At 37.7% G+C, this 21,340-nt stretch overlaps 1 protein-coding gene across 2 annotated transcripts in view; it reads right to left on the reverse strand.

The window, feature by feature from the left end:
- The window catches only part of asap2a (ArfGAP with SH3 domain, ankyrin repeat and PH domain 2a), a 38,550-nt gene that overhangs the window by 7,998 nt on the left and 9,212 nt on the right, over positions 1 to 21,340 (reverse strand). For both annotated transcript variants that reach the window (XM_087780545.1, XM_087780544.1), the window contains exons 2-19: positions 19,628 to 19,700; positions 12,373 to 12,518; positions 11,353 to 11,427; positions 6,337 to 6,386; positions 5,395 to 5,524; positions 4,982 to 5,067; positions 4,835 to 4,910; positions 4,680 to 4,766; positions 4,172 to 4,275; positions 3,200 to 3,269; positions 3,031 to 3,118; positions 2,913 to 2,961; positions 2,686 to 2,852; positions 1,928 to 2,061; positions 1,043 to 1,137; positions 782 to 971; positions 632 to 717; positions 445 to 560 (exon numbers count right to left, since the gene is read on the reverse strand). In XM_087780545.1, coding sequence (XP_087636671.1) covers positions 445 to 560; positions 632 to 717; positions 782 to 971; positions 1,043 to 1,137; positions 1,928 to 2,061; positions 2,686 to 2,852; positions 2,913 to 2,961; positions 3,031 to 3,118; positions 3,200 to 3,269; positions 4,172 to 4,275; positions 4,680 to 4,766; positions 4,835 to 4,910; positions 4,982 to 5,067; positions 5,395 to 5,524; positions 6,337 to 6,386; positions 11,353 to 11,427; positions 12,373 to 12,518; positions 19,628 to 19,700 — 1,822 coding nt within the window. The remainder of the gene's footprint in view (positions 1 to 444; positions 561 to 631; positions 718 to 781; positions 972 to 1,042; positions 1,138 to 1,927; positions 2,062 to 2,685; positions 2,853 to 2,912; positions 2,962 to 3,030; positions 3,119 to 3,199; positions 3,270 to 4,171; positions 4,276 to 4,679; positions 4,767 to 4,834; positions 4,911 to 4,981; positions 5,068 to 5,394; positions 5,525 to 6,336; positions 6,387 to 11,352; positions 11,428 to 12,372; positions 12,519 to 19,627; positions 19,701 to 21,340) is intronic.

Here is a 21,340-nt window from a genome sequence, read left to right on the forward strand (position 1 = left end):
TTTTGAGTGTTCATGAATAAAAAGGTGTAGGTTTTCTTGATACTGTTGTAAGCAGCTGCATTTTGAACAGGTCAATGGACATGCCAGCATGTTCACTGCAGTGATGGTCTGATGAAGCTTCATGTAGCAGTGTCATTATTTTCAGAGTCCACTAGATGGCGGTCTCTTCAGTATAGTTCTACTGAAACTTCACATCATTTTTAAAGTGATGGCACCACCTACTCACCTCTTAACATGACACTGCTGCGTCACTAGTTTACAGCACTGTATGTCCCTGAGTGAATTTACATTCTTCATGTATGTGTTCAAGCATTTAAATCATGATACTTCCACATAATACAATACGATACAATAATGTTGCTCAAATTCTACCAAAGCGAAGTAGTAATACGTTTTAATTAACCTAAAATCTACATATTGAATTTTGATCATGTTATTGCTCACTTATGTCGATGGAAGCTTTTCCTCGCAGCAGCAGCTTCAGACACTCGCTGTTGTCGGTCAGGCAGCAGTAGTGCAAGGCCGAGCTGCCTTTAGACGTCTGCTTGTCCAGATTCAAACTGGCAGCAAGAAAAAGAGGAAGAAGTCAAACACAGGGTTTAAGGAGGAAAGTCTTTCAGTCTGTTTGTACCTGTTCTGAGTCAGAAAGTCCACGATGTGAAGAGACGTCCTGTCCACGAGTCTTACCGCCAGATGCAGAGCCGTCTCGCCGTGTTCCTGGTTTGTGTGAAAAAATGATCAATCGACAGCTCAAACGTGACGTGGAGGCGAGTGAACTGACATGTCCGTTGGCCAGAGGGATGGGCTCCATGAGTTCGACCCCTTCAGCATAAACCTGGATGAGCGAGAAGATGTCTCGAGCTTTAACGGCGTCGCAGAGCGTGTGCAGTCGTGACGTCGCGTCCAGACTCTTTTTCCTCGCGAACCGCTTCTCGGTGTACTTGGCCGTGATGAAGTCCTTCCTCACCTGCCTGATGGAGGTCAAGGTCAAGGATGTAGGTTTGGGTACAGAAGGTCCAAACGAGGAAGTTTAAACACTTACATGTTACTCGCAGGATTTGGCTTGACAACGTTTTCAGCCGTTAAACCAGCCTCCATGATTTCATTGAAGCCTGCATTCCCCACATTCTTGGCCAGCTGTGGATACACACACATAGCTTTACACACACACACAAAAGTTATGAATCAACTTCTGCGACCATTAAAAAACTTCTTTCTTAAATGGAAATTAAATGTTTTGTTTGTTGAAATAAAGTCACACAAGAAACGCGTCTGTGTGGATGATCTGAACAACACTTGAGTGCCTTAAAGCCGTCACCAGTGAACACACTTAATCTAAAATGTCCTACAGGCAGTAAATCTCTTAATCTTTCCTAAAGACCATGACTTTAGATGTCTTAAGTCAAGAAGGAAAAAAAAAAAAGCTGGCTGCTCTAATTACACGTGAATTAATCTTGTTTTCTGTGTCATCCTTAAAGCAGCACTACGTTACATTTTGACCTTATTATTTGTTCTTAAATGCTGGTTTAATGTTGAGCAGTCGTGACTCAGTCGAACACGATAAGAGCCTTTGTCTTGTTATGCGTCTCTTCAGTACAGTAGGTTCCAGAGGTGACTACAATGTTTCATTTTTGTCCTTAATTAACGGCCAGAATTTCAAGAAACATAAAATATCCTACCAAACCTTAAAATGCCAAAATGTAAGCCTTTTTTTTTAAACTGTGACTATAACACAAATACTGATTGTTTAAGCGCTTTGTGACCCTGGTCTGGAAAAGCACTATACAAATAAAAATGACTTACTTACTTACTTATATGTGTAAGAGACTTTATATAATTATGTCAAATACAATATTGATTGAACAAAAAAAAAAAAAAAGGCAGATGAAGCTTCTTTTAATCTCAGGAAGAAATAGCAGGTGTTTACCAAGAGCTCTGAGGTGCTCAGCACGTCCAGCGTGAGCGACTGGATTCTTGAGTAGTGGACTCCCAACTCCCGATGAATTCCCGAACATTCAATGCAGGTCAGGATACCCAAGTTGGTCGACAACCAAGTCGGGTCTAAAAGAGCAAGGAAAAAACTATGAGGAGAGAAATTTCATTCATTCCTTTAATGTTACCTTTAAACATGCGAGTTAGCTAAGGAGAGAGAGTACGTTTTTAAATAGATGTCAACCATTGGCTTCTGGGTCAAGGTGACCCTGTGTCGCGTTATCCCATGTGTCGTCTCTGGGTCAATGTGATCTGCGCGCCACTAAGATTGCTTGATATCTAGATAGTGCTTCACAAAACCCCTGTGAAAGTTTAATTTACAAACTTTCTATGATCTGTAATGTGATCATTTATCATATAAACAGCCAGAAAAATCTCTCTCCAAATTAAAACTCACTCCTAACTCCGGTTAATTTAGGATGACCCGAAAATGATTTGACAATGAATTGACAATAACGACGGTTTAAATGAGAAAAATAGTTTTATATTTCCAGTAAATCGATTAATATAAACAGTAGACTGGTATATTTTAAACTCTAAATTTGATTGGATCCATTTAAATGAAGCTTGAGTTGATCTTTTGTTATTACAGAGTATTATTTATGACTTTATTATAAATTAAGCTTACCATTTCTACACTGCAGGGGCCACAATGTGTGGCGAGAGACTCCTGATCTAGTCTAGATTACTTACTGGGAGCTCCGCAATCGCAGCAAACGTTGTTCCCCGTCATCCTCTTCACTTCTCCCAGGATAGCCTTGGTCAGCTCCTGGACAATATTGTTCTCCCCGACGTGATGGTCTCCTTTAAAAGCCTGGTTCAGCGCTTCCTCTTTACTGTTCTGCAGCACCGAGATCCAGCTGCGAAAAAAAAATCGTTATCCACAGCATATGATGACCATGAATAAATGTGTGACTTACATCTGACAGTCCTGTTCATCCTCTGCCTGAAAATGATACGTTCTGTCGTCTTTGGAAATTAAAAAAAGGTCAAATTATTCCTTCAAAGTTTATAATTTAACGGTTCTAATACACGTACGAGAAATAAGGTCGAAGCTCCTCTTTTCATCTGGGTTGTGTTTGACTTGACATGTGAGCAGGTTCAGTTTGGCTGGCGGTCTGTTGGCCTGGAGAAGGACGAGACGATCAAACATGGGAGTCGAAACACTGACCCGTGAGGCAAAAGCAACTTATCGATGTGAACTTACAGTGCCGTGGGAGATGGTGAGGTAGCCGTTCCTTGCAGTACATTTCCTCTTTTGCCACACTCTCCTTAGGCTGTTACACAAAGAGGCATGCAGGTCAGATCTATAAACCTGTAAAACTATAATACTGATCATGAAAGGAATGTTCCTATGGGATTAATAAAGTTATATCTATTGACGCAACTTTTCATCATCTAAATTATGCATCATTTAATTATTCCACTATTTTTTCTTATTTATTTGTTCTTTGAAAGCCTCATTTGTGTCTCAAAACTAATTTAAAAAATGTATTTACTCATTTTGTTTCCATTTGAGATTTATATAATAATCATAATTCTGAAAAAATGATCAAATATGGGATGGCATTACCAAAATCTATTATGGATTTATTTTTTAAGTTTATCTATAATATATATGATTAAAAAAGAAGAAAAAAAAAATACACAAGTTTTGTTATCACTTCATTCATCTAAACCAGCCCTGGGCAAAGTACAGCTCGGGGGCCACATGCGGCCCTTTTACTGCATTTATGCGGCCCTTGTAATGTCAAAGTATGATCATGTATAAATGGTTCTAATGCATTAAAAAGTGTGTCTTGTATTTATTATTCATTTACATTTTCACATAACACTTATTTTCCTTTTCCCTCCCCTTTATTTCCTTTTGTGTGTCATTTTTTTTGTATATATTCATCTCTAGAATATTTTTTTTAAGTTAGTTGAAGAAATGTTATGAAAAAAACTCGTATATACAAGAATAAAATTGCAGCTTATTTAGCTCTTTTTGCTCGACGGCCCCTAACATCATTCACAGAATTTAATGTGGCCCTTGAAGAATTTTAATTGCCCACCCCTGATCTAAACGTAACAACTCAAAACAGTCAAGCCAAGTCAATTTTCTCTTGTTCTAAAGTATAAATCATGAGCATACTTTTTAACCTAAAACCTTACATTGATTATTAATAATAAAGCTCACCCATCACTCTTTTTGTAAAGGAAGCTACTGCGCTCGGTGCCATGCTCCTTGTTGCCCTGCGGCTGGTGGAGGCTGTACGTGGTGTTTGGTCGAATCTGGGATTCCTTATCAAAGAAAAAAAACAAAGCTTTGATCCTGCAGATCGTGACGATTTACAACCACTGAGATGAAGCTTATGTTGGAGCTCAAGCGGTGAAACACATGCACGTGGAAACACAACAACACAGGAACCTCACAACAGTGACAGAAGCAGCATTTTTGTTTGTTTAAATAACAAAATAATGTAAATGAACCTTAGCAACATCAACGGACATGTTTTTATGCTCGTCCTAAAATACACTTACTCTCCTGGACTTGTTTCACAACAGAGGTGCCGTTGAGGGAGGAAGAAAAACAATCTTCAGTCAGAAGTTTGTAGGTCATTGAACAGGTCACTGGGCCGATGGTCCAGCACATCCCAGTGCAGATTATAAAGTCACAAAACCTTCTTCACTCATCTGCGTCTCACCTCCTTCGGTTCCACCTGTAGTCCAGACTTGAGCACGTCTCTGAGCTGAGTCAGCTGCTTGCGCTCCTCGTCCTGCACCTGCTTTATCTGTGGTCAGGGACGAATGAATGTTAACAACTCTACTGAAGCAGATGTGTTTGCTTTCCTAAACTCACCGTGTGCAGATCCGTGGCCAGTTTCTCAATAGACGGTTTAAGGTTGTCCACTGCTTTCAGACCGTCTTGAAAGAAGCTGTAAAGAAACATCAAACTTTTAGATCTCTTCTTTTTTTAAATGGGCTACTTTTAAACTTTGTGACTTACTTGCACTGTGCGTGGAAGTACTTGATGAGGTTCTGCAAAAGGTCCACTCCCTTTTTGATTTTAATCTCGTTGACTTTCAAGAGATACTGAAGGAAAACACAATTACATTAGCTATATTCTAAATTGTAAAAAATGATGAAAATGTAAGAAATGAACACATTTATTTATTTATATAATTTGATACCTTTTTAAGCATTTGAAATTGTTATGACTTTGAGCTAAACTAGACAACAAGTGGCAAGAAAGTGAGAGAGGTGGCTGGTGTTGCCTTTAAACCTTACTACATCTTAATGGTTATATAGAAAATACTATGTATAAACTGCAGGCAAACCATCAAGATTATGGTGCAGGATGTAGAAAAAACATCAATCCCTACATCCCGTAAAAAGCAAACTTAAGTGCACAACACTGACCTCGCACATCTGCAGCTGGAAGAACCTTCTCTCCTTCTCCATCTCTTCTGCGATTTCCGCTCCGCTGATCTCCGTCCGGATCATCCCGTGTTGCCTCGCATGCTCCTTCTTCTCCTTCTCAATCTTGGTTCTGTGGAGAAGAGCAGCGATCTCAACACTGGGATCGTGGCAGATTCAAAGAAACATCTGGAGCCAAGCACTACGCATTATTTCGATCAGGAAACAAGCGTGGCTGCACTGATTACAAAAACACCGTTTTATGCAACAACGATTGTTGAACTACTGCTAAACACTTTGATGTAATGATGATTAAAACGATACAAAAAGCATAAAGTAATCAGTGCCAGTTTAAAAGGGAAAACACAAGCAACATTCTACAACATATGCAATCAGCAAATGAAGGTCACTTTACGTTCACCTGGTTTTATTTACTGACATTGTTCTCTTTGACCTTTGTGATGGGGTCGTGTGTAGTTTTCCTTCTCTAAATAACGAAACTCTGTCTTTACCATGCAAGTTGAAAAGAAGTTGAAGTAGAGCGTTATAGTTCAGACATCAGAATAAAATGCAAAAGAGTACTTATGAATAATTCTTTATTTATTATTTCTGGAAGAAAATGCGCTCATCCTACCACAATTAAAGGCTAAAGATGCCAGTTGTTTGAAGAGATTATATGATAATGTCAGTGTGAACACGCTTACATGTGCTCGTCTTGCTTACTCAGCACATATTTAGTTGAGATTACAGCACCGGAGCTGTGACTAACACTGAAGCACATGTTAGACAGACATTCTGGCAGCAGCCCACAGTGGCCACTGCAGATGATCCACTCAAAATGACAGAAGCAAGTGTGACGATCAGGACGTGAACCGAGTCACGACAAGACCAGTCTGTCCACAATAGAAAAACAATGAAGTTTGAATGAAAAAATCAGAATCTTACACTTTTGTTTCGTAGTCCTTCCAGCCTTTATCGAAGGGCTTCTTCAGATCCTGTAAGAACATACGTTACTATTGAACGCATTTAAAAGCAAAACTTCAAACCCTTTTTCACTTTCACAAAAATAGAGACTCTAAAACAAATGGAATTTAATTATTAAATATTTGTATGATCTAATAATGAAGAGATATAACTACCTTCATAGTGAGGCATTCATGTTTGGCATTTAAAAATATTTATTTTTAGCTTTTTTTTAAATGTCCAGCTGAATAATGCATTAGTTGGTGTGTTTCTGGTGCTCCAAGCAAGCAGAGAAGTAGAAGGACAGAAACACTGTTATCGAGTTGTTCAGTGTAAATAAAACCACACAAGAGTCCATATACACCATTTTAAAGCCGTACTACAGTTTTCTCCCCCCCATTTCAGGCTCATAGAGCGGCCACAGCACAAATAGAAACCTTGCATGTTGACTCGAGATGATGACAATAATCCATATCGATTAGAATTTAAAAATTAAACACAAAGAGATACTTGAGGCAGATTAAAGTCAAATGTACTTGATCTACAGCGCTGATGTACAGGCTAAGAGCCCAAACCACCAGAGTGGGTAAAAAATAAATATCCATCAAAAAGAGAATGTGCAACTTTTCAGTCCGACTTCAATAGTTTTAAATAAGTAGAGTAAAAAAAAAAAAAGTAACATTGCTAAAATCACTAAAAGATCAAACAATTCTTAAAGATGGCAAAATGGAAGGAAATGTTTGGATCACAGGAAACGGATAAAAATGCAACACCCGCTAAAAATATCAGACCCCAGTGTAGAGTAGGTCATGACTTGGGCAAGACACTCCCAGAGGAAGAGAAGCACTAAGAATCCTTTTTTCCTATCAGTGCTGCAGGAATCTCATGCCCCCAATAATGACCTTCACTCACAAACTTGTGTCCACTTTATAAAAAAGCTACACAAGTCCAGCAATATCAGTCTGGATTGTTCCTGCTGCTGTGCTGACCAATGATCTGCTCCACTGCCTTTTTCATTTACTCATGGAGAGGTGGACAGATAAGTCTGCGTCATATTCAACCAACAAAAACTAGTCATCCAGCTGATTGAATCTGCATCAGCTCTTATTGACCATCTCTCACGGTCAACATTCCGTGCGTTTTGCGGCCCACTGAACCGCAGTAACACAACTCTATACAGCCCGGGCGCCCCTTGTCGTACTTGAGCAAACACACTGGCCTATACACCGTCAGCATGCACCCATCAGGACTCGACAGTGGTTTATGGAATCAGCCGGCTGGTCAATAAGTGGCAGATGACACGGTCTGCCGCAGGCATGACATCATCATCCAGTCTGCTCTGAAACCCCCCCGCGTTAACGCAGCCATGATGGATACTCAGCACATTTAACAGGAGGTTTCTCTTAAAGAAGAACAATAGAATAAAAAAAATAACCATCATGGCCCTTCTCTACATTGAAAAATTAAAAAGAAGAAGTCTGTAAATTGACACTTAAATACTAAAACATCTCCCTGATCCACCAGAAACTGCCCACCATTCATGTCCGGACCCATCCTGCTTCCCCTTCAGGTCCTTTTCTTTGGAATGGAAGTAGGATAAAAGGATAATGAAAGAGGAGAGAGGATTTTTCTAATACATGGGGCGTAGTGACCGAAAGAACCAGAGAGTTTTTCATTCGTGATCAGGATGCTTCGCTGCTAATGTGTTCGAGGCATGTCCAACTCATGGGAGACCACAGGGTAAGAACCAGGTCACGCTGTCTGGGGACACATCATCGGGGGATCCCCAGGATGTAGCTGGGCTGAGGAAAATAATGGCCTCCCTGCTCCAGCTGCTGCCCAGGCGACCCGAATGGCGGATAAGCGGAAGAAAATGAAATGAGTCATTTAGGAATAAAGCATTTTTGACACCTTGTAAACTGACAAGAAAGACTCAATTAAGGTGCAGGGATTGAATCTTTTCAGGATCGTCTACCAAATCATCAAAATTGAAGCCTCTTTGTTCAGTTCTCTTGACTAGATAAATAGTGTTTATTTTGTAGCTACACAGATTTGGTCAGTTTAATGTATTACATGTCCATCACTTGTTTGTAGTTGTTGTCCATATACTTCTTCTTTAACTTTGTTAAAGCGCTTTTTGAACCTGGTCTAGAAAGGTGCTTTACAAATAACGTTTACTTACTTACTTACTTGGGTTTTAACCAGATTGTCTGCAGGGTTTTTGATTGACATATTATTTAACCAGTAGTGGTCCATGAGGGCCTGAAAAGGTCCAAGAAATATCTAATTATTAGTTAGAGTTATTTTAATTATAATATTTCTAAGTAAGTAAGTAAGTAATTTTTATTTGTATAGCGCTTCATATATATATAGCTTTTCCAGACCAGGGTCACAAAGCGCTTAAACAATCAAAACAATATTCAATAAAGTATATATTTTAAAGATCAAGATAAAACTGATAACACAACAGGAGTTCCAGAAAATCAAGGAAAAGCCTGAACAAATAAAAACGTCTTAAGATGTTTCTTAAAGGAGTCAGTAGATCCATCAAGCGCAAAGAGAGAGGAAGATCGTTCCAAAGCTTAGTTACTTGTATAAGTATTATTAAATTTTCAATGAATTTTAATGGGCCCACTAAGGGCAATTATTCTGGCCACGCGAGTTTTCTGTCTGTGATGCAGCAGCTGCATTTCTGCATAGTGTTTTCTTTAAATCGTCAATATGCAACTCTGAAATCAGAACCACGTGGAGTCGAAGAGGCTGCTGACGCTTCGGGCTGGTGGTCCAGGCTGCATTATTGTGTGTCCGTCATTGATATAATTGCGACTCTTAATGTTGCCTGGCTGCCAATTGGCTTTGGTTGTTCCTCCATGGAATTTTATCATGTCGTCTTTACCGACTTTCGATGCAGGAAGTGTGTGCTGTTGCCATGGAAACCACAGACTCGTAGTGATATCTCAGTGATGTGCTCATTTGATAATGCTGTACACAGTTGATTCTACATGGTCTATAAAGAACCTTATAGTCCAGAGAGGTGGATTCATTCAATCGAGTGCCACTGAATTGCCATGCATTTTACACTCATCTGAGAGACTGGCTTGAGACTCCTTTAGTGCCAACACGCTTGAATTAGAGGCTGAAATGATGCCACCATTCATTGTTATGGTTTGTTTCCATTACAAGCTCATTAGCTCCATGTTATTGAAATACTAAGGAGCACCAGAGGGTAAGAACAGCTCACTATAAGAGTCAGAGCTGGGCATGAGAGGATCAGAGAGAGAGATCAGCCTGGTATGGACGAAAACAAAAGCGGGAAACGGTGAAGGACGACCAGTTCACAGGTCAACTGAGAGACGCGGTGCAGCGGGTCAAAGGATAAGTGGCGTTTCTATGGTAACCAGACTGAGTGCTGGGCTAATTGAACCATAACTGTCAAAACCACAGATAAATTGCAGACTCTCACAGTACTATGAGGATCCAGAGCAAATGAAGGACACACAAAAATCACATGTATACACAGATGTATAGCTTTTTAAAAGAGAAAACAACAGCTGAGTAAAAAGTAATAATCAATATTTAGAGGGGTTTTTTTGGTATTAATATGCCTTCATTGCATTCTTCTCAAGGAGGAATGCACCTCAATATTTGCTTTGTAGCAAAACAATCTACTACTGATTTTAATGCTTGGGCCCTCATGTACTAAGAATTGTGTAGATTTTCTACAAAAAACGAACGTATACAAAATCCTCTAAACTTAAACTTTGCATGCGCATGAATCAAAGCACAATCCTTTTGCACATCCTATTCAAGTTGGAAGTTGCAGATGTGTACATTCCTTTCCACGTCTCCAATTAAATAGGTTAGTAGGAAACAGCTTTAGATGAAGTTAACAATTACTGCAAATCAGTCATTTAAAAGGTAACAATATTGATGGCGATTTAAAGATGCGCAACATACATACAGTGGAAATATTTGCATCACAAGCTTTTAAATATCCCCACAATACATGTGTGTTTCAGTTTTTGATAGATGTTGATTGTTAATGAGTCTCCAATGTAAACTTCTTAACATGACTAGTGAGTTCCTAAGGTCAGGGAAGTAGATCAGTTTTCCAGTCTTGATACACAGCATTGGGGTTAACATGCTATTAATACATATTATTAATTAAGTAATGTGTTACTTAATAATAATATTTTATTTCGGTAACAAGTGCTGTAACTAAATTATTTGAAAAAAAAAAAAATTAAAAAAATATTATTGCGATTTTAACAGACTCGTTACTTTACACCAGAATATTTCATGTCAGCCAATAATGCAAAAAAAAAGTTTATATTGTGGGTTTGATTAGTTCACTGTTCAGGTATCCCAGTTATGTAAAATGTAAATAGAGGAATTTTAAATCACTGTAAGAAGAGCAGGGGGGTGACAAATTCAGTTTTTTTTCCCATCCCAAAGTCATTAATCTTCCAATGAGCAAATTGTTGCTTATACTGTTTTTCCTTTAACCAGCGGAAATCTAGGATCCCTTACAGTTGTCTGCAATTACTTATTTTAGTTTTCAATTTACTTATTTTTTATAAGGACTTTGAGTGTGTTGTTCAGTTTTTATTGTTGTCATTCAATAGATTTCTGATACTTTTTCTGAATTCTACAGCATCCAAAATTGTACTGGGTCGTACACTTGCCTTTATCCCCCTCTAACAAAAAGTTACTTTCACTAGTAACTAGTTACTTTGAAAGTAACATATAGGAACTGTAACTGTAGGTAACTTGTAACTGTAGAAACATTACTATTTTACGCCCAGTATTGTCGATACATATTAACTTTTGCCATGGAAAAGTATGTGCTCACAAAGAAGGTGTGCACATACTTGTCATAAGTCATGAGGCCCCTGGTTTTCTGTCAAAACTTGAAACCAAAAACTGGACTTTCTGGTTTCAGAAGTGTTTTTCATTTGCATTGGTGGGTGAGGTAAACGTACGGCTGTGTCGACTCACCCCTTTAATTCCTCTCAAGTCGCCCTTCAGCAGGCTGTCCAGAGGGAACGTGATGATGTTGTTCATGTTTTGAAACTGGAGACAGAGAAAAATGGGAGAATCAATGAACCCTGACATCAAACCGGTTGAACCCCTGAACCTGTGAGGCATCCAACACTGCCCTGTAATGAACATGTCTGCCGGTGGGAATAATGTCTCTCACTCTATTGTGGATTTTCAAGGTCAATTGAATTTAGTGACAATTAACCGGCATATCTTTTCATAACTTGTACTGCATATATTTTCATTAAACACCGTTAGGATTCTTCGTACCACTGAATCCACAAAGTTTAAGATTAGATTACACACCAATATCCAGTGCAGACAGTCGACTGCTGTTCTTTCATAAGATGGCGTTGAGATAAGACTATGATAACATTTCAGGCTCCAGGATCTAGTGCAAACTTAGTCTACAGCTGATGACAGAACTCAAGACCTCACATTGTGTGCCGTTTAACACTAAAAAAAACAACAAAAAAAAACATTCATTTCATATATTCATTCATATTTTTGAAACAAAATGTTCTTTTATTTAGTTGGTGTTGCGCTCTATAGTCTGGATACTAGGGTAGTTAATTTGATTTATTTCAAATAAAATAACATTGTGTAATATTTTTTTACCTTTGATTTGTGTGTGAAATTAAAAAAAAATATTAATATGATTAGAGAAAATTGAGATTGATTGAACTACCTTGCTTTATTTAGTGATATTAATTGATTTACACATTGTTTTTGGCAGAACACTGTAACTATAATGGCATGTGACCTTTACGGCCATACATCAAACGTACACAAAACAAGAAAAAGACTGGTTTTATGTTCCGATAAGTGAAAAAAGGTCTCTCAGTACTTAATATAAAAACAATGTCTCAGACCCACTGCTGCAAACCAGTGAGGTGCTCATTGACATGACACTCTATTGACATGACACTCACGCTATTTTGAAAACTCTGGAAAACCACAGAATCTTTTAAAACTCACCAGGTTCTTGAAAAGCGCTGTGAGCTCCTTGGTGAAGACAGAAAACTTCAGAAAAGCCGACCCCAAATCAGGATCATCTCTATAGACGCAGTTTTCCCCAAACTTCTCCAAAGCCTGCGTGTACTGCTCTTCATTTTCAACATGGGCTGAAAAAAAAACAAAAAAAAACAAGGTCAATTGAATCAGTCTGGGAATTCAACCAAGGTCTCATACTCTGATATGAACAGATCATAAATCAATGATTATTAAAAATGCATGATGTCCTCTTTAGTATCCTCTTTGCTGACTGTGAGGACATTCAATTACAGTCTGACTGTTCAGAGACGACTCATTGTCCATTTTGTCAGAATGCAGTTGTGTCAATGAATAACCTGAGGGAGCGTTTAAAGTAAATGAAGGCTGGAAATATTTCAAAAGTTGCTTGACCCTTGTGTTGAGGGAAACCTCAAACACGTTTGTTTGCGGGCTTCAGGATACCTTGAAAATACTTCATCAATATATGAAGGTTAATGCCTACATTGTACAAGTAACGAAGACCAACGGGTGACCAAATAATTATGTTATTACTTATGAATTATGTTCCATCATGTATCTCCAAGTTACTCCAAAAATTCTCCAGCATATCCAGAGACTCTAAATGGAGTTTGGGTCCTTCGGGAAAAACAACATTGACAAAAAATAACCATTGTTTTGTTCTTCAAGACTCAAGTCAGTACTGAGGTGGATGATAATTACATGTAAAATTAACTTTCTAAGAGTGAGATTCATACGGCAGGCGATTACAGCAGAATTGCAAAAGAGAATTCCCCAAAAAAATATTTAACACACTTGTGAAATTCCTTAGTCAGAGCACGTTACTGTGAGAGAACCTTTTCCACTTGGATTAGTCAACCACCGATTTACACAAAATGAATACAAGTGTTAGAATGGAAAAATTATTGCATGATGTAGAGGAGTACGAAAACTACCATATGTCCATACGACTCATTTTTTAGAAAAATGTAAGTTATATATATATATACAAATGTGTAGTTTTATATATACGTTACTTATCATTTTTAAATATGGTTTATTTAAAAAAGCATTAGGCATATAAATTGACAATCACAGTGACCCAGACAGAACATTAAAGCATTGTTTTAATCAATATGTTTATCGATACTAACATGCACTGCAGAACAATTTTATTTTGGTTGGACAAGTACAATGAAAATATTCCAAAAAGGGCTACCCCAATACAGTGTGACATGGAAAAAACAAAACAGAAAATAACTAGTCTTTAAGGTCTGAATGTAAGACAGGACTAAGACCAACAACACTGGAGGTGATCGTATGGCTAATGAAACAAAACAAGTCTGGCATTCCCTTCAAATTATTATTTTATTTTTACACTAATCAAACCGATTGAATGGGTTGGAAAACCCTTGGACTTTTTGTTCATACTGAGCATAGACATTATTATTTAATTAATTTGGGATATAATAAATAATGAATAATATTCAGACAGTAGGAATTGATTTAGTTGTTTAACAAGACTAGCTTATTTTCTTTTGAAAGGAAAATATACACTGGAAGTTGCTGCATTATTTAGTCAAGTTTTGGGTCCACCCCAGTGCATCTGCACATACAGTACTACGGGTCTGTCATCCTCAGCTCTACCAAGTTAGTTTCAGATGCTGCTGCTGCTGGGTTATTCATCAAAGCTCTCAGTTTGTGCTCCTCCATAACCTCAGTGATGGCCTAATGTCCTTTGTTTTGCCTTAATATGTTGTATGGCTGTGTTCCTGTGCGTATTATATTGTTGCTTCTTTATTATCACCAGTGCTCCTCGTGGCTCATACAAAAACATATTTGCAGGCTTCTGATCTTGACAGAGTGTCGTATCACAGTCTGTGCTGAAGCTTCCTGCTGTGCCCTCTCCTTCAACATTTCCTTCCATTGCTGTAGGTATTTTTAACTTTGCATTGCTTTTAGTTGTTCAAGCCCTTTGTGACATTGGTCTAGACCAGGGGTGTTCACACTTTTTCAGTTTGCGAGCTACTTTTACAATTGTCAAGTTCAAAAGATCTACCTTCATCAAATTTGCTCAACATAAGTACATACTTTACTCAGAAGACTAGCACTGAATGAAGTGAATGGACTGATAATCAGTCATGATGGAAGGATGTGTGGATTTAATCATCTTCATAGAAATGCTGACTTACATGAATAACTAGAGTCAGTCAGTAAGAAGCATATTTCCTCATAAGAAGATACTTTTCCTCTGAGAGTAACTTCAAAATTGTCCAGAGACCTGGTCTTAAGTGTCAGCCTGTTTTAAATCTCATCCTCCACTGCAGACAAGTTCAGAACCCATATGTACTAGGAATTGAATTGATTTCCAACTAAAAAACATTCCTTCGAACCCAAATGGTGCACAAAAAATATCCAGATGTAAGAATCTGTGCGTGACACGAATTAAAGCCCTTTTCTATGTTCATCAAAATCAACAAAGACTTCAGACGGGTTCATCCCTTTCCATGCCTCCATTTCAATATGTCGATCATATTAAATTAAGCACAAGACTTACATTTCTCCTTTCTGTGATCATGAAAAAACTAAAACAAATGAAAACATGAATTCCAACTAACAGTTTATATTTATTAGTTTTAAACATGTCTGACATGAATCTCACTATTTTAAATGAGTTCAGATGTGCTCCGGTGTAAATGTTTAGATTTTACACACATGGTTATTAACAAGAATACTGCATTTACAGAGGCGACCAGTGGACTATTTAAATTTTAAAACATCTTCAGATGAAGTTTAAAAAGAATAAAACTGTTCATCATTAACTTCACATCATCATCGCTTTGTTTGATCGTCTCTTGAGCGTCCTTAGAATTTGTGGCTCACCTGCACACAAATGTTTAACGTGTTTTCAGCCTATTCTTATTATATTCGTGAGATAAAGGTAATTTACAAATATTCATCATGTGATGGTGTATTAATACAAGTGTGCTTTAAGGAACCGATCACAAAAGGAAAACCAGCATTTGTTGCGCTTTCATTGGAACCTGCAGCTTGACTTTGATGGAACTGACATGATGTTTCTGTGACTCTCGTAGAGAAGACCTGAAGTCATCAAAGGCGCATTATTTTGTTCGATATTTTATGTTTTTTAAAAAGCTTATAATTCTATATAGTTTTTCTGAATTGCGTAAAATGAACAAATAACTGTTACTCTCACTACTAGACCCTTTTCCGTCATCTGGAGGTTGCAGCAGTTCTCCATTTCTACACTGATGAAGTTACAGCTCAGATATACACTTCAAAGGTGTGAGTTCAAGCAGTACATTTTTCATACATTTCATCAATGAAAAGGAGGGGAAGGAAGAAAGGAAGGAAATGGATGGATGGATAAACAGTATTTCCACAGACCAACTATGTTGATTCAGTATTTGGGGTACAGGGGTTATAAAATAAAACGGTCTCCTTTGCATAATCTAAATCATTTTCCCCTCTCATACTCTTTCACACCAACTGCTACTCTTCCTACGATCACTGGGCCACCTCTTCCACCCTGCCTGCATGCTCTTCCTCACCGCCCTCATTTTAAGAATCTCCTTTTACAAGCAAATTCAATCTTCTTATGGAAAGTCTTCTCTTGCTTCTAACAACTTAATCCTCTTCTCTCCAGCTCAGGTATGGGCCCTGTGCCTGTATCCTAACTACATGTCACTACATCATATACAAACATTCTTTATGAAGACTACCCCCCTACCCCATATGTCTGTTTAAAAGTCAAGTATTTGAGTAAATTTTAAGTTAACGTTTCAATTCAGACTCAACTTGTTGGGAGCTGTGATTCAGGATAGCTACTGAGTGTTGTGCCACGGAACAAAAGCACAATCTTGATTTAACCGTTCTTTAATAAGATAAGACTAATTGATGGATATTCATTATTTCATTTAAAAGGGTGAAAATTTGAAGTTAGATTCAAGTGCATGGTTGACAGACGCTAGTGCCGACTTCTTTGGGATTAGGACCACCATAGTTCAGGCTGCTGGGGTCAGCATCAGCCTCACAGTTCTCAGTTTTGAGTAAGGGGGGGTCTGTAGGTGTTCATTTCATGTTTTTATTTGTTTTATTTGGAGGTTTTTATTTGTCATGTTACTACACCAGACAATGATGTGTGTAAGATGGGCCCTTTCTTTTATTTATTCATAGAAGTTGATATATTTGTAAAACATAACTAGCTGAAAGGATTAAGACAATTAAGCTAATTTAAACAAGTCATTAGCAGGATTAAATATATTTATTTAAAAAAATATATATATTTCTCCATGAATCAAAGCTGACAGCATCAGATATAAAATCAGTTAAAAAGGATGGCCTGGCCAGGTGATCCATGCATCATATAACAATTGGGCCAGAGGTGTTGTCATTTTGATCCACAAAGAAATACCGTTTCAACTTCCCCCCCAAAAGAATCAAGGTCAAGCTAGTAGCTATGCAACTGTCTAAGGCAGCATTTTCTCTCTTAAATTTGAGTTAACATGCTTACATGGACAATCTTAAATTCTTTGAAGATTCTTTTCCTAAACTTCTTTGAATTACATAGGGGGAAGACTTTAATTGTATTTATACCAAACAACTGATCACTCAACAGGTGAAGTCTGGTTGAAGATTGAAAGTAACAAAGTCCTGACGAAAAAAAACGATACTCAGGGTTTGAATTTAACCGCGTCAACCACGTAACTTGCTGTGACTGCCCTTCACACTTGCCGCAATGCACTGAAAAATGTACCCGTGTTTACGGCAACAACTTGCCGTGACCGCCGTTGGCTTTTAATTTGTTAATAAATGCTGGTAGCGTAATTCTTTAGTTGAATGAACATAATAAAATCGTCCTGATTTCACCGTTATTTACCATTTTTAAAAAGCTGTGCTTAAAGTATTTAGTGGTTCGTTTGCCCTCGAAACTAGCCAGTTCCTGTTGTTTATGTGTGTGTTTATTTTGATTCAAGCTCAGTGACCAAGTGTGTAACATACATGAATTTGTATACCTTTTGTAACCATTGTACAATACAAGCGGCTAATGAAAACGATAATATTGATAGAATGACTGATTAACCAAATCTCATTACTCATTTAACTTTTACATATAATCCAGTCATTTATTATCATGTTCTTGTAATTCTCATTATTTAAACCTTAAACCTTAAACATGTAGGCCAGGTGCTTATTTATTCAAATGATTAAGTAAACGCAGGTAAAACAAATGCCAGTGAAAGATGGGATGTGTTCAACGTCTATATCAGAGGACGCATTTTAAGTTACACAAGATAAATAACAACTCTAAAGAAGCAAATGAAATGGTTAGACATGACGAAGAAATAGCCTTGCTCCTTTTAAGAACTTAATACAATAAAAGGTCAGCTAAAACATAGCAAAAAGCATTTTATGGTTGACACAAAGTTATAACGAACAAGGATAGAAGGCACGTACACTTTATCCTGGCAGATTTAAAAAATGCAATCAGAAAGAGCAATTCAATACATTAACAGTTCAACAGGCTACTTAACTTAACTAAAAAACTATAACTAAAAAACTATAAAATTGGTATCTAACAAATTAACCAGTATCGAACCAAGGGTATCGGTATCAGTAGTGATATCGAAAGACTTCAACTGATAACCAGCCCTACTTTTAACTATTGGGTTTAAAAGATCTAAAATGCGTTTAAAAGACAAATAATGACCCACCTTTCCCGACTTACTCATGTTTCTAATGTTTAAGTCTCTATTAGATGCAGGAGGTCCATCACCATGACTATGCTTTGTTTTGAATATATTCATTTAAAATTAGGCCTTCAAGTTATTATCATCCAAGTTAAAAGTTGATAGCTGGAAATCATTACCTTAAAGAATAATTGGCCGTAAAATTAAAATATCGCAAAGATTTTCCAGGCAGTTCCTCTGACGTAGTCAAATGCTTTTAAGTGCAATCGACAGAACTTCTAGCAATTTAATTAGGAATAATAAAACCCAAACCCATACAATTTCTAAACCTAAAAGTGGATTCTTGGGCTTCCCAGTTGCAGTTATTTTTGGCATCAGTCCCAAAATGCGTTTTTAATCACCATTGGTATTATTTGATAAGGAAAACTATAATCCATGTTATTAAGTAGTTTATTAGTTGTGGCTTTTATTTGTCTAGTGTCAAAATCTTATTAAGAAAAACGATAAAACCAGTATAAAAATAGTTTTTGGGGGGAACTCTACTTTTTTTTAAGTAATGTCTGATGAGAAAAACATAACAATAAATAAAGAATAATGTTACTTGCACCAAGTCATTATTGATTCCTACTAGACACCCCACTTGACTAGTTCACTCCACAATTCCCAATTCATTCGGGTAAAAACATTTACCTCTGAGCCATTTCCAATGTCTGCCAGTGTTCCACAAGGTTCTATCCTCGGTACTGCTCTCTTTTGCATACACCTTCTCTCTTCCATTGGTTTGCAGACGACACACAGTTACACATTTAAGCCAAACCAACCCTGGGATTTTACTGTGGCTTTAAAATCCGTCTTGTACAGAGTATAAATAATAAAAATGTGTCGTTATTATTGTTATTATCATTGATTTAGACTTCCTGTTTTTTTTACTTTAAGAAGTGGCTAGAATGTAATTTAAAAAGATAAAACAAATATTATATGGCGTTCTTTATGGCTTGAAAAAGGCTTAAACTAAAGGAGGAAAAAAGGTATAATTTGTTCATCCATTAAAATACAGCAGAGCAAGGCAGTCGGGGGCTAAGGAAACATGGGGTCACAGTCTCGGCAGCTTCGGCGTACACTAAATAGGACGCTGTGCAGTCAGGCAGCAAATAAGAGTCAATTTGAAAATGCATGTCAAGTAGTGAAATTGAGGGGAAACCCTTGAATGTGTGAACGCTGTGTGTGAGTGTGTGTGCGTCTCTCCCAGCTGTTCCTTTGAGGGACTGGATCAGACAGCTGCCCCTCTGCTCGGCACAGAGCTCATAGTGTTGAGAAAACGCCGGGCTCAGCACATTGTTTAGAGGTCTCTCTCCCTCAGCAGGGGTTCAGTCAGCCTTAACAAAAGACACTGGAAACACCCAACCCTGGCACTGCCGGTCACCGTAAAAACACATCAGCCAAAAAGGAGGAAAAACTAAAGGGGAGAGACGTACGGAGGGTGATAAATGGAAACCCAAATGAAAAACGTCAATCAACGGTGAGACACTCACCCAGACCAGACGTGTAGATGGACTTCACCGATTTTTTCATCTTGTAAAGAACACTGCGGTCCACATCCAGAGCCTGGAACACATAAAGTGGTTAATTTTAATCATCACAGCCATCAAATCAATTTCATTGGAGCAAATCCAGCTCATGATTGTGGAACTCATGCATTATTCAAGGGATGACTAAGAATAGAATCGACCCCCTGGTAACTGGCAGAAACAACATTTATGAAGTCATTCATTAACTGCATGCATCGATACAAAGAAGCAGGATTTAGCCACAGACCAGGCTGATCCATATACTGGATTTTTATTTTAAGAATCTTTCAAATTGTCATCAAAAACACAGTTCAGTACAGCGGGTTCAGAATAGCCAGGAGGAACAGTTCACGTCCAGCTGACACAATGTGCCACTGTAGCAGTGTCGAGTGAGGGGTCTCTCAGGAAGAGGGGGATTTGAGCAAAATACTGCTTGGGGATGTTGTTAACTTTGTCCACCAGTCTGGGCTCAAACTGGCGCCTCTTTTTCCCCTGACTTTGCTTTCCATCGGACATATATCCGACAGTCCAAAATTTCTGCAAACAGAAAGTCACAAAGACCTCTATTCAGCAGTAAAGAACATTCCAGCACTGAAAACACTCATCAACTGTGTCACCCAAAAATGACAAAAACTTTTAAATCTGTCAACGGTGGATGGATGATCTCAACTCTCTCAACTGAAATCTGAAAATGTGCGGAAGTGCAACATAGGACCTTGTGCACTGCCCTACATTTCATTTCAAATGAATTACAACGGATAGTATCCAACACAGAAGGATGGTAAAGAGATAGTACATGTGTTTCCGTTTGTAAAGATACTTGAAGTTGCTCTACTCACTGAATTTATATATTTGTTGGTTTTGTAGTTTTTTTTGCATATAAGAAAGCTCTTATAATAGATGTAAAATGATTGCTTGTTAGTTTTGTTATTAAATAAAGTTGTGTAGTTGAAAAAACAGCCCTTTTTATATTTTATAAAATCAAAAAGGTATTCGTATCCGTATTAGTATCGACTAATAAAAATGTTGGTAACGTGACAACCCTAATTTTAGCACTGCCTTGACTTTAATACAACAAGAATCTGCATATTACCCTTATAGCCATTTGTTTAAAGACAAATATATATGTATACCGAATATAGACAACAAAAATGTAATGACACAGTAGGTATAACCAGAAAGTTGCAAAATTACCTTACATTTAATATCAACTATAGTTCAATCAAATGCACATTGACGCAACATTAATGCGTTATAATGAATGAAGGACACGCCAACAGTTGATGCTAAATATCAGAATAGATTCACCAACTATTAAAGGGGAACTTAACGCAGTATCAAATATAACCTCAGGAAATGAATCATCATCAAAGTCAGTTGATTAGACTGAACAACAACAACCTATACTGAAACGTGATGTGCACAGAACCCCAACATAATCTGGCACGATCACGCTCTAGCACCCCTATTCATGCACAAAGAGGGGTCCATATGTGGAAAAAGAGCAGTGGGATGATAAATGCAGGTTCAATGCAAGTCACTGTGTGGACTAACTTACTCTTGGTTTCACTGGTAAATAAGAAGAGATTCACCAGGCATCTCCAGGAGAGAACAGAGCAAGTGTTTTTACTTAAGAAACTATAAGCTACAAGCGAGGAATCCAGCCTTCAAAACAAC

This window comes from Callionymus lyra, chromosome 18, assembly GCF_982586985.1.
Source record: "Callionymus lyra chromosome 18, fCalLyr1.hap1.1, whole genome shotgun sequence".
In the NCBI taxonomy this organism is placed as follows: domain Eukaryota; kingdom Metazoa; phylum Chordata; class Actinopteri; order Syngnathiformes; family Callionymidae; genus Callionymus; species Callionymus lyra.